The sequence below is a fragment of the Cetorhinus maximus genome, unplaced genomic scaffold, assembly GCF_964194155.1.
Source record: "Cetorhinus maximus unplaced genomic scaffold, sCetMax3.hap1.1 HAP1_SCAFFOLD_1070, whole genome shotgun sequence".
Taxonomy (NCBI): Eukaryota; Metazoa; Chordata; class Chondrichthyes; order Lamniformes; family Cetorhinidae; genus Cetorhinus; species Cetorhinus maximus.
In genome coordinates this window covers 101,419-113,794 of record NW_027597012.1, presented here as the reverse complement: position 1 = coordinate 113,794, position 12,376 = coordinate 101,419, and the positions used below count along the sequence as shown (strand labels likewise).

The 12,376-nt window shown below is 59.0% G+C and overlaps 1 protein-coding gene across 3 annotated transcripts in view; it reads left to right on the top strand.

The window, feature by feature from the left end:
- The first annotated feature begins 812 nt into the window (after positions 1 to 812).
- The window catches only part of mbd1a (methyl-CpG binding domain protein 1a), a 33,952-nt gene continuing 22,388 nt past the window's right edge, over positions 813 to 12,376 (top strand). For 2 of the 3 annotated variants that reach the window (XM_078536286.1, XM_078536285.1), the window contains exons 1-3: positions 813 to 937; positions 3,785 to 4,024; positions 5,414 to 5,518. In XM_078536286.1, coding sequence (XP_078392412.1) covers positions 833 to 937; positions 3,785 to 4,024; positions 5,414 to 5,518 — 450 coding nt within the window. In that variant the 5' untranslated portion in view covers positions 813 to 832. The remainder of the gene's footprint in view (positions 938 to 3,784; positions 4,025 to 5,413; positions 5,519 to 12,376) is intronic. The other variant, XM_078536287.1, reaches the window with a different exon arrangement.

The window sequence follows — 12,376 nt, the reverse complement described above, 5'->3', positions numbered from 1 at the left end:
TGCGCCCTCGCCCGCTCTCTCTCCCTCCCCTCACCCGCTCTCTCTCTTTCTCCCCTCACCCGGTCTCTCTCCCTCCCCTCACCCGCTCTCTCTCCCTCCCCTCACCCGCTCTCTCTCCCTCCCCTCGCCCGCTCTATCTCTTCCCCCCCCGCGCCCTCACCCGCTCTCTCTCTTTCTCCCCTCACCTGCTCTCTCTTTCTCCCCTCACCCGCTCTCTCTCTCCCGCACTCTCTCACCCGCTCTCTCTCCCCACGCCCTCACCTGCTCTCTTCCCTCTTCCACACCCTCGCTTTCAACCTTTCCTTTGTTTGACCTTTCCCTTCTCTCCATATGACTCCATTCCCCAGCCCCTTTTCCCGACTCCGCCCCCCTCCTCTCTCTCTTGACCCTGCTCCCCGCCCGCCCTCGATCTCCCTTCACTCTCCGACTTGGCTCCCTCGCCTCCCCTGTGCTCTCCCACCCCGCCATCGCCCTGGCCTTGTCACCCATCCCTCCCACCATCGCTCTCGGCTCCTTTTCCCACTCTCCCCCCCCTCACACCCCTCCCCCACTCACTGTCCTGCTCAACCAGGTGAGGCGGCCTCTCCTACCCCTCGCCCTATTAGCTTGTCTGTGCCTGGGCTGCTTGCATGAGCTTTGCGTGTCCTCCCCACCCCCCGTGACCTTGAGTTGACCTACGAAGCGTGGGTGGGTGGGGGGCTGGCGGGCGGTGGGGTTGGTGCTGAGTCCCCTGACTGACCCCTTTGCCCTTGGTCCCCCCCCCGACAGCTGAAGAGCAGCGGACCAGACGGAATAACCGCAGCTGTGGGAGTGCGAGGCCTGCCTGAGGCCCATGGACTGCGGGGCCTGCGACTTCTGCAAGGACAAGGCCAAGTTCGGGGGCTGCAACACACTCAGGCAGAAGTGCCTCTGGAAACAGTGCTTACAGTTTGCATCCGTGAGCCTCTTACCTGACATCTCTCTCCTCCCTCCCCCCCTCCCCCTCTCCCTCTCCCTCTCTCTCTCCTCTTCCCCTCCCCCCCTCCCCCTCTCCTCTCCCCTCTCTCTCTCCTCTTCCCCTCCCCCCCTCCCCCTCTCCCCCTCTCTCTCTCCTCTCCCCTCTCCCCCTCCCCCTCTCCCACTCTCCCCTCTCCCTCCCCCCTCCCCCTCTCCCTCTCCCCTCTCTCTCTCCCCCTCCCTCTCTCCCTCTCCCTCTCACTCTTCCTCTCCCCCCTCTCCCTCTCCCTCCCCCCCTCCCGCTCTCCCTCTCTCCCTCTCCCTCCCCCTCTCCCTCTCCCTCCCCTCTCTCTCCCCCTACCCCCTCCCCCCCTCTCCCCCCCTCCCCCTCCCCCCCTCTCCTCCCTCTCCCTCTCCCTCTCTCCCTCTCCCCCTCTCCCTCTCCCTCCCCCTCTCTCCCCCCCTCCCCTCTCCCTCTCCCTCTCTCCCCTCTCCCCCTCTCCCACTCTCCCCTCTCCCTCCCCCTCTCCCTCTCCCCCTCCCCCTCTCTCTCTCCCTCCCTCCTCTCTCCCTCTCTCCCTCCCCCCTCCCCCTCTCCCTCTCCCTCCCCCTCCCCCTCTCCCTCTCCGTCTCCCCCTCTCCCTCCCCCTCTCCCTCTCCCTCCCCCTCCCCCTCTCTCTCCCTCTCCCCCTCCCCCTCTCTCTCCCTCTCCCCCTCCCCCTCTTCCTCCCCCTCTTCCTCCCCTCTCCCTCCCCCTCCCCTCTCCCTCTCCCTCTTGCTGCGCTGAGACCGCTCGTCCCGCTAATGTCGTTCAGCCCCCATCTCGCCTGTGCTAGCTCAGCTCGCTACCCAGTTAATCCCCCACTTACCCCCCACCAACCAGTTCCTGCCTTTCCTCCATCTCCCAATTCCACCCCACCCTCCGCACCACCCTTTCCGAGCGGGAATCTGTTTCTGCGCCTTCCAGATCAGCACAACTCGCCGCGTCCAACCAATAATAAAACTCTCCTCGTTTCCCCACTCATCCCAGCCCCCACCCCCGGTTCCTTTGCCTATTCTCTTCGCTCCCGTGACCCCCCCCCCCCCCTCTCTGGTTACCAACCCCCCTCCGCCACGTAGAACAGCTCCTCATTGACCTGATCGAAACCCCCCCCCTCGTGATTTTGAACGCTCTCGATTAAATCTCGTTCTGTTCCCGGGAAGCCAGGCGGCGAAGGATACAACTGGAGCCAATCTTTACACACTTACAAGCTTTTGTTTTACGGGGGGTGCGCACGACAAGCGCGCGCCTCCTAACGCCTCCACCACAGTCGGCGTGTCCCTATTCATCGGGGCACCGGAGAATCCCCACTCGATACCCCACCACCCGCATGCAATTGTTATACAATCAACAGGGTCTCCTCTGCTCCGAGTAGAACAATCCCAGCTTCTCTCGTCTGTCCACACAACTGAAGGTCCACGGCTGACCGGGAGCCGATGGACAGAATGGCCTCCTTCAGTGCCATTATGACCATCCCAGGTGAAATTCTGGGTCGCTCTCCCCTCAACGCTACCTGTTCTGTAAGGAAAGACAGACTCACTCTTCCACCGCATCTCCGTTACATCCGGATGTCCCCGTGGTGCGTTACCACCGATTAGGTCCTTTTGAAGTCTAGTCATTGTTGCAGGAAAGGTGGCAGCCAATTTTTAGCACAGCAAGATCCCACAAGCAGCGATACGGTATTGAGCCAGGTCCGGGAGAACTCCACCCCGCCAACCACACCGCCCCCTCCCTCCCACAACTCCGCCTTGGGATAGTTTGCATCCACCCTGAAAGAGAAGACAGGACCCCCAGGATTAATGTCTCATCCCAAAAGACAGCACCTCCGACAGTGCGGCGCTCCCTCAGCACCGTCCCTCCGACAGTGCGGCGCTCCCTCAGCGCCGACCCTCCGACAGTGCGGCGCTCCCTCAGCACTGACCCTCCGACAGTGCAGCGCTCCCTCAGCACTGACCCTCCGACAGTGCGGCGCTCCCTCAGCGCCGACCCTCCGACAGCGCGGCGCTCCCTCAGCTCCGACAGTGCGGCGCTCCCTCAGCGCTGACCCTCCGACAGTGCGGCACTCCTCAGCACTGACCCTCCGACAGTGCGGCACTCCCTCAGCACTGACCCTCGGACAGTGCGGCGCTCCCTCAGCACTGACCCTCGGACAGTGCGGTGCTCCCTCAGCACTGACCCTCCGACAGTGCGGTGCTCCTCAGCACTGACCCTCCGACAGTGCGGCGCTCCTCAGCACTGACCCTCCGACAGTGCGGTGCTCCCTCAGCACTGACCCTCCGACAGTGCGGCGCTCCCTCAGCACTGACCCTCCGACAGTGCGGCGCTCCCTCAGCACTGACCCTCCGACAGTGCGGCATTCCCTCAGCGCCGACCCTCCGACAGCGCGGCGCCCCCTCAGCACTGACCCTCCGACAGTGCGGCGCTCCCTCAGCGCCGACCCTCCGACAGTGCGGCGCTCCCTCAGTATTGACCGCGTGGATTATAAGGATGGAGCCTGTGGAGTGGAACTGGATCGTTCTGAGAGTTCAGTGCAGACGACTCTTTAACTGCCCTGTGAAATGGCCCCGGGAAGCCATCAGTGCTGGACTTGGCGGGGGGGGGTGGGGGTGGGTGCAGTAAGTTCTAGGCCTTGCCAGCGACGCCCGCAATCCCCAGGTCGGGTTAGGCCAACCGATTCCAGCCTCTCTCCACCGCCGCTAATCCGTGGGACCCGCGTAGCAGCTGGGGGGTGGGGGGGGCGTGGAAACGGGGTCTACGCGTTATCTATCTGTTTCATAGTCTTGCTCGCTCTTGTATATTTCTGTGCAGAAGCGGCTACTCCCTCGGGAACTGCTGGGGGGACAGAGCCCATGGCCAGATTGGAAGGAGCAAGGTTACAGGAGCGGGCGTCGGCACTGGAAGGAGAACATCTTTGCCAGCCGCAAGGTGGCGCGGGTCATTCAGGTGGCGAGGAAGAGGAAGATTTGGCAGGCGTCCGCCCAGGCACCCGAGGTGGAGACCGTGGGGGAGGAGCCCTCGGAGTCCGCCGATTGGGCAGACCCTACCCGGGTGTGTACCGCACGTCACAGGAGGCTACCGAGGCGCAGACGAGGGGAGGTGGGGCGGCGAGGTGGTGTTTTGGTGGGTGGGTGGGGTTTGGGGGGGAGGCGGAGCTAGGCGAGCCCATCCCGTGTTGCCACACCCCCCCCCCCTCCCCCCACCCCGCCCCCCTTTTAGATGGCAGCGGTGAGCTGCCCCTGCCCTTGGGGCGGCCCGCAGGGCGGTGAGGGTTGAGGGGCAGTTCCGGGATCTTGACCCAGCCCCGACGGAGGGACAGAGCGGCGTATTCCCGGGGTCGGGGTAGGGGGGGTGGTGCTGGGCTTGGAGTGTAACCTCCGGGCGGCGGTGGTCACATGCCTCCGCTGTCCTCGGAGCAGGCTGAGGCGGGGTGACCCGATCGAGCTCTTTAAAACGACGGAGGGGGTTTCGATAGGGTCGACGTAGAGAAGATGTTTCCACTTGTGGGGGGACGGAGAGACCAGAATTAGGGCGGCGGGGGAGCCATTAATATAAACCAGTCACTAATCCAATCGGTGGGGGAGGAATTCAGGAGAAAGGTCTTTACCCGGAGAGCGGGGAGAGTGTGGAACTCGCTCCCACAGGGAGGGGGTGGAGGTGAATCGTGTCGATGTGTTTAAGGAGCTGGATAAACACACGAGGGGGGGAGAGGAATAGAAGGATTCGGGGGATAGGGGGTGGAGATGGAGTAGGGAGGGTGGGAGGAGGCTGGGTGTGGGGGGGCTGAAACACACAGAATGGAGCAGAGGGGCCGAGTGGCCTGTTCCTGGGCTTCCAGTCCTACCCCGGAGACCCCATAATAAAAAGAGAGCACATTCCTCTAAAGTAACAAGAGAGGCCTCAGCCCCACCCAACCCCCCCCCCCCACCGCTGACCACTTCCCAGTCACCTCAGATCCTTCTACCCAGCTGTGCCCACGTGCCCGCCCACCCCTTAACCCAGGCCCTCCCTGCGCTTTCAGGGCCCCTGTAACCCATGCGTCGGTCCCTTACGTTTGTGCGATGGATTAACTGTTGGGGCCGGAGGCACAGGCTCTGAGATGGGGGCTGGAATTAGCTTCCCCTATCCCACGGCCCCTGGCTGCAGATTTCTCCCCCCTCGAGCCCCAGGAGTGAAATCGGGCTGGACCGCGCGCCGCCTCCCCCAGTCGAAGGGCCCGCCGGCATCGGCTGTCGGGCGGTCACCGGGCACCCGTTACCCAGAGGGAGCGGGCTGGATCCCAGCAGGGGTCGGCGGCTGGCCGGCAGCGCCTGATCAAAGGGAGCTCCTCCCGCAGCCGATCAGCCGCAGGTTGTGGGTGACCGGTCGGCGGAGGGAGGTGGGGTGTGGGTCCGATGCCCGCTGCCAGTGTACTGATTGGGTTTCTCACTGTTCTGACAGGCGGAGACACTGGAGGCTGCAGAATCCTCACAAGCTCGGACAGAGTCTCCCCAGCGCAGTGTGGACACGGCCGAAGACAAGGTCATCACCCCTGGAACACCAGAGGTAAGGGATCAACTTACTGTCCCCCCTCCTCTCTCTGACCCTCTTCCCCCCTCACTTCTCTACCCCACTCCCTCTCGCCCCCTCCCTCTCAATCCCTCCCCCTCGCTCCCTCACCCTCCCCCTCCCCCTCCCCCCACTCTATTCCACCCCCTCCGCGTCTGCCTCCTCCTCTCTCCCCCCTCTCTCTCCCCCCCCCTCCCAACCCACATCGGCCCCCCTCTAGCTGCCCCCCTCTATCCGCCCCCTATATCCCCCACCTCCCTCTCCCTCTCTCTCCCTCCCCCTTGCTCCCTCCCCCCCCCGCTCCCTCTTCCTCACTCCTACCCTCCCCCTCTCTCCATCCCCCTCTCCCCTTATCTTATCTCGACCTTCTCTCCTCCAAGGAGAACAGTCCCAACTTCTCCAATCCATCCACGGAACTGAACTCCCTCATCCCTGGAACCATCCTCGTCAATCTTTTCTTCACTTTCTCCCTCTCTCTCTCTCTCTCTCTCTCTCTCTCCCCCCCCTCTCTCTCCCTCCCTCCCTCCCTCCCTCCCTCCCTCCCTCCCTCCCTCCCTCCCTCTCATCTCTCTCTCCTCTCCCCCTCTCTCTCTCTCTCCCTCTCTCTCTCCCTTTCTCTCTCTCTCTCTCTCTGGCTCCCTCTCTCCCTTTCTCTCTCTTTCTGTCTATCTCCCTTTCTCTCTCTCTCTGTCTATCTCCCTTTCTCTCTCTCTCTCTCTCTCTCTCTCTCTAACTATCTCTCTCTCCCTCCCTCTCTCCCTCTCTGGCTCCCTCTCTCCCTCTCTCTCTCTCTCTCTCTCCCTCTCTGGCTCTCTCTCTCTGTCTCACTCTCTCCCTTCTCTCTCTCTCTCTCTCTCCCCTCTCTCCCTTCTCTCTCTCTCTCTCTCTCTCCCCCCTCTCTCCCTTCTCTCTCTCTCTCTCTGCCCCCCTTCTCTCTCTCTCTCTCTCCCCCCCGTCTCTCTCTCTCTGTCTCTCTCTCTACCCCCTTCTCTCTCTCTCTCTCTCTCTCTCACTCTCTCTCTCTCTCTCTCTCTCTCTCTCCCCCCCTTCTCTCTCTCTCTCTCTCTCTCTTTCTCTCTCTAAAGCCTTCACATCCTTCCTAAAGTGCGGTGCCTTGAACTGGACAAAATGATTCTTTCACCCTGTCTTACCGCACCTCGACCTGCCTCTGCTCCTCCCTGCTCCCTCCCTCCCTCCCTCCCTCACTCCCTTGCTGGCTCGCGTTCTGTCTCCCTGCTCCTTGGCATTCCTCCGAGGCTGTGTTGCCCAACCCCTGCTGGTTCCCAGGGCTGTGGAGCTCGGCCTGTGCTCTGTCTAACACTGCCCTGCCTTGTTCCGTTTGTGGGCCCTCCTTTCGCTGCTCGTGGGCTGTGCAGTCCCAGTTCTCAAAGCTTCCTTTGTTTCCTCCTCTCTTCCCCTCCCCACCCCCACCCTCCCCCACCCCGGACCCGGTGCAGGGCAGTCCCCACAGGTCCCCGGAGATTAAATTCGATCACCGCCCATCGGCGCCAAGGCTCCTTCGACAGTGCCGCCCAAACACCCACCACCTCTACCACCTAGAAGGACAAGGGCAGCAGACGCACGGGGAACACCACCACCTGCAAGTTCCCCTCCGAGCCCCTCACCATCCCGACTTGGGAATATATCGGCCGTTCCTTCACTGTCGCTGGGTCAAAACCCTGGAACTCCCTCCCTAACAGCACGGTGGGTGTACCTACACCACACGGGGACTGCAGCGGCTCAAGAAGGCGGCTCACCCCCCACCTTCTCAAGGGGTCAATTAAGGATGGGCAACAAATGCTGGGACTGGCCTCACACCCCCTAAAATGAGTTTTTAAATAAAGCACCTGGACCCCGCTTTCCTCTCTTGGCCTCTTCCCCTTTCGAAGCCCTTCCCCGATTTTAAAAAAACATATCTTCAGCACCCACCCCCCCCCCAGCCACCAGCCCAACCCCCCCGACCCCAACCAACATCCACAGCGTTTTCTTTTGGGGGTGTGGCGGGATACGGGCGAACTCTGGACTGGAGCGAGGGTGAGGGTGTTGCCACCCTGTTTCGGGCCCGTTAACGTTGAAAGAAACTCGTGTGCCCCCTCCCCCCCCCACTGCCAACGCAAGGTGGCCGGGACCCATCCTGTGCCCACGCGGAAGCCCAGGGACCGACGCTGCCGGAGACAGCAGCCTGGAACCTCGGAGTGGCCGAAGCGGGAGGGAATGGTTTGCAGGCGGGGGGAAACGATAGCCCTCCCGGCGCCGGGACACCCTACCCCGCGCGGTCAGGTTGGCGTCTCGAAAGTCCCGCCCTCGCAGCAGGGTAAGCCTGGCAATCGCGGCGAGCCGCTTAACGTCGCCGGGGACGGCGGGCCAGAGCTCAGCAACGCCGAGCAGCCGGAGAGTTAGAGTATCCCGCAAGGAAAAGGGTTTCGTCTCCCGTCTGCGAGACCTCCCTTTCGAACCGCCCGTGAAAGGAGTTTCCAAAATCCCAACGCTGCGGGTCCCGGATAGGAATTCGCGACATTCTGTGTCGTGGAGCGACACTGCTGCCCATTGCCCCCTATAAAGATGGCGGCCGTTGATGAGCCCTGCTGCCCATTGCCCCCTATAAAGATGGCGGCCGTGGATGTACCCTGCTGCCCATTGCCCCCTATAAAGATGGAGGCCGTGGATGGGCTCTGCTGCCCATTGCCCCCTATAAAGATGGCGGCCGTGGGTGTACGCTGCCGCCCATTGCCCCCTATAAAGATGGCGGCAGTGGATGTACCCCGCTGCCCATTGCCCCCTATTAAGATGGCGGCAGTGGATGTACGCTGCTGCCCATTGCCCCCTATAAAGATGGCGGCCGTGGATGTACCCTGCTGCCCATTGCCCCCTATAAAGATGGCGGCTGTGGATGTACCCCGCTGCCCATTGCCCCCTATAAATATGGCGGCCGTGAATGGGCCCTGCTGCCCATTGCCCCCTATAAAGATGGCGGCAGTGGATGTACCCTGCTGCCCATTGCCCCTTATAAAGATGGAGGCAGTGGATGTACCCTGCTGCCCATTGCCCCTTATAAAGATGGAGGCAGTGGATGTACCCTGCTGCCCATTACCCCTTATAAAGATGGTGGCAGTGGATGTGCCCTGCTGCACATTGCCCCCTATTAAGATGGCAGCCATGGATGCGCCCTGCTGCCCATTGCCCCCTATAAGGATGGCGGCCATGGATGCGCCCTACTACACATTGCCCCCTATAAACATGGCGGCAGTGGATGTGCCCTGCTGCCCATTGCCCCCTATAAAGATGGCAGCCGTTAACCTGGGCCTGTCATCAGCGTACAGCTGCGCCTGCAAGGCGTTGGCAGAAAAACGCAGCCTTGAGGAAATGATCCGATCAGCCAGCAATTAACTGACAGGACTAAAATTTTTGTGACAAAACCAAACCCTATTGTACATACAAAAGAATAAAACCAAGTAATTCCTATTCGTCGTTTGGTGGTACGGAACTCGTATTGCCCGAAAAAATGGGACATGTTGTTGAAGGTTTGCGCCTTGTGTGCGTCAGGACAATGCGCAAGGATATCGGACGGAAAGGGAACAACAATTTGTACTTCATGAGAAGAGAGTGCCGATTGGTTGGGAAGTGGACTCTGGCAGAGGCATGGCCACGAAGAATGCACCAGTTGACTGATGACTGACAGTTAACTGCCAGGCTTTGTTTAAATCCAAACCGGGCAAATTGACTCTCATTTGTCAAGGCCCCGGGGAATGAACCAGGGAGTGGCTGTCCCCTGTTTTGTTCAGTTGAAAGGGGCGCATTCTGTCTGCAAAAAAACAGGGCCCTCTATTAATACATGTAGCTTCTAGCAATCACGTGCTAGAAATAAGTGCGTATCATTATTAACTATCAACACACTATTAACTATAGCTTATAAAGATTTAAGCTATGAACTATTTCTTACTCGATCCCAGTGGCTCCCTTATCGTACACAATCTTTAAGGCTCGTTCACTTTTCCTGGGACCAGCTCCAAAGGTATGGCACTGGTCTCTGGAATTCACTCTTGGTTTCTCTCCCAAAGTAGGAGATTGCCAAGTGCGATTATTTCCAAATTTGCTGACAACTCCAAGCTGGGTGGCAGTGTTAGCTGTGTGGAGGCTTCGAGGGAGGCCTTGGGCAGGCTAAGCGAGTGGGCTAGAACGTGGCAGATGGAACATAACGTGAATACGTGTGTGAAGTTATCCCCTTTGGTAGAAAAAAAAAACAGGGCATTTCTTAAATGGGGGAGAGGTCGGGAAATGCTGGGAGTCCGAAAGGGGGGACCTGGGTGCCCTTGTTCGTAAGTCACTAAAAGCCAGCATGCTAAGGCAGCGAGCGGTCAGGGAGGCCAGTGGTACGTTGGCCATCGTTGTGAGGGGATCCAAGTACAGGAGCGAAGATGTCTTGCTGCAGTTGTATAGACCCTTGGTGCGACTGCACCCGGAGTATTGTGCGCAGTTTAGGTCTCCTTATTCTAAGGAAGGATGTACTTGCCATGGAGGGAGTGCAACAGAGGTTCGCCAGACTCATCCCTGGGATGGTGGGGTTGTCCAGTGAGGAGAGGAGACTGGGCCTGTGTTCTCTAGAAGAATGAGAGGTGATCTCATTAAAACCTACAATATTCTAAGAGGCCGTGACAGGGTAGATTCAGGAAGGATGTTTGCCGCAGGCTGGGGGTAGTCGAGAACCAGGGGACACAGTCTCAGAATAAGAGCCGGGCCATTTAGGACTGAGATGAGGAAGGATTTCTTCACTCCGAGGGTGGTGAATCTCTGGAACTCTCTACCCCAGAGAGCTGTGGAAGCTCAGTCACTGAGCACGTATAAAAAATAAGGGGTCGCCCATTTCCCTGAAGGTCGTGAGTCTTGGGAATTCCCTTCCTCAAAGGGCGGTGGGAGCAGAGCCTTTGAACATGTTTAAGGCCGAGCTGGATAGATTCTTGATAAACAAGGGAGGGGGTGAAAGGTTATTGGGATAGGTGGGAGGTTACAATCAGATCAGCCATATTTTTTTTTTATTATTCGTTCCCGGGATGTGGGCGCCGCTGGCTAGGCCCAGCATTTATTGCCCATCCCTAATTGCCCTTGTTCAGAGGGCATTTTAAGAGCATCGCTGTGGGTCTGGAGTCACGTGTAGGCCAGACTAGGTAAGGACAGCAGATATTCTTCCCTAAAGGGGCATGAGTGAACCCAGCTGGGTTTTGACGACAATGGACAATGGTTTCATGGGTCATTATTAGATTTTCAATTGCAGATTTTCTTACCACTGCATTCGAATTTCCACCATCTGCCGTGGTGGGATTCGAACCCGCCCCCCACCCCCCCCAGAGCATCGCCCTGGGTCTCTGGAATACCCACTACGCCACCGCCTCCCTGTAATTGGGCCGGGTTGAACGGTGGAGCAGGCTCTAGGGGAGGGGGGAGAGAGAAATCGACTGGACTCTAATGACATCCACAGTTTTGGGGGGAGGGGGTAGCGTGGGAAAGTGGATCGAGGGGGTAGCGTGGGAAAGTGGCATCGAGGGGGTAGCGCGGGAAAGTGGCATCGAGGGGGTAGCGCCGGAAAGTGGCGTCGAGCGGTGATCAGCCATGATCTAATCGAATGGCAGAGCAAGCTCGACGGGCCGAATGGCCTCCCCCCCTGCTCCTATTTCACGGGGCTCCTTTCCATCAGCTTCTTCACCGACCTCACGACTCTGGGTTCCACCAGCTCCGGCACCGGCCTCCCCTGCGCAGCGACTTAAACATCAGGAAACACCCTTGGTTTCCACTGACCCCGCGGCTGTGGTTTCCAACATGCTCATTGCTTCCAGCTGCATTGAGGTTAACCACCTTTCCCTGAGGATCACTGTAGATTTCTTCCTTCATCGCCCAGCTAAAGAAACCTTCCGGCCGTGTCTCCTCTTGGTTGGTACGTTGAGTACCAGCTGCCAGTCAGTGGCTGCGTCGTGGACGATAGATCTAGCGTTTACTGTACTTTTAGGTGCAGGCCTGGCTTTATCTCTCCCAACTTCCAAGGGGGTGACGTAACCACAAGCCCCTTGAGACCCAAAGCTGACACCGTCTCTTAGCTGCTTTTTCCACCCACCAACCGGTATTGCCTCCACCAATCAGAATCCACTTGCCAACCAGTCAAGCACTCTCTTCACGTGCAGTATAAATTGTTGTTTTCCCCTTATGTGGGTAATTCTTGCGAAGTGTCCTGATGAGTCCCAAGAGGAAAAGCTTCGACATGTCCCTTTTTCTCGGCAACACTCGAGTTCCGTGCCACCAAAACGACCACGTCAACCAGTCTCGCCTGCTGACCCTGCGCAACCTGAATTCCCAAAGACAGACTCGAAACCAACGGATCCCGCTTGGCTCCACCCATCCCCACGGCACCGTGACACACGCACGGCCTGTTCCCAGGTAGAAATGCAAATGGCCTCACCTTCTAATTCCAAAGCTCCGGGAAACCACGTGAATAATTCATCCCTTTTACTGGAATAGCCGAAGACTTCACGGTTTAGAGTTTCGAAAGTGTAGATGTACCAAAGGGTATCCACGTCAATAAGTCACTTTTTCTTTTGTTTAAGAGCCAACGACATTGTTGGAGTCGCATGTAGGTCAGACCGGGTAAGGACCGAAGATTTTCTTCCCTGAAGGACATTAGTGAACCAGATGGGGTTTTTTTCTTAATAACATAACAACAATCGACAATAGTTTTGTGGTCATCGTTAGACTTTTCATTCCAGATTTTTATTGAATTTAAATTCGAAATGGTGGGATTCGAACCTGAGGGTCTCTGGATTACCAGTCCAGCGACAATACCACTGTACCACCACCTCCCCCAGGTTGCAG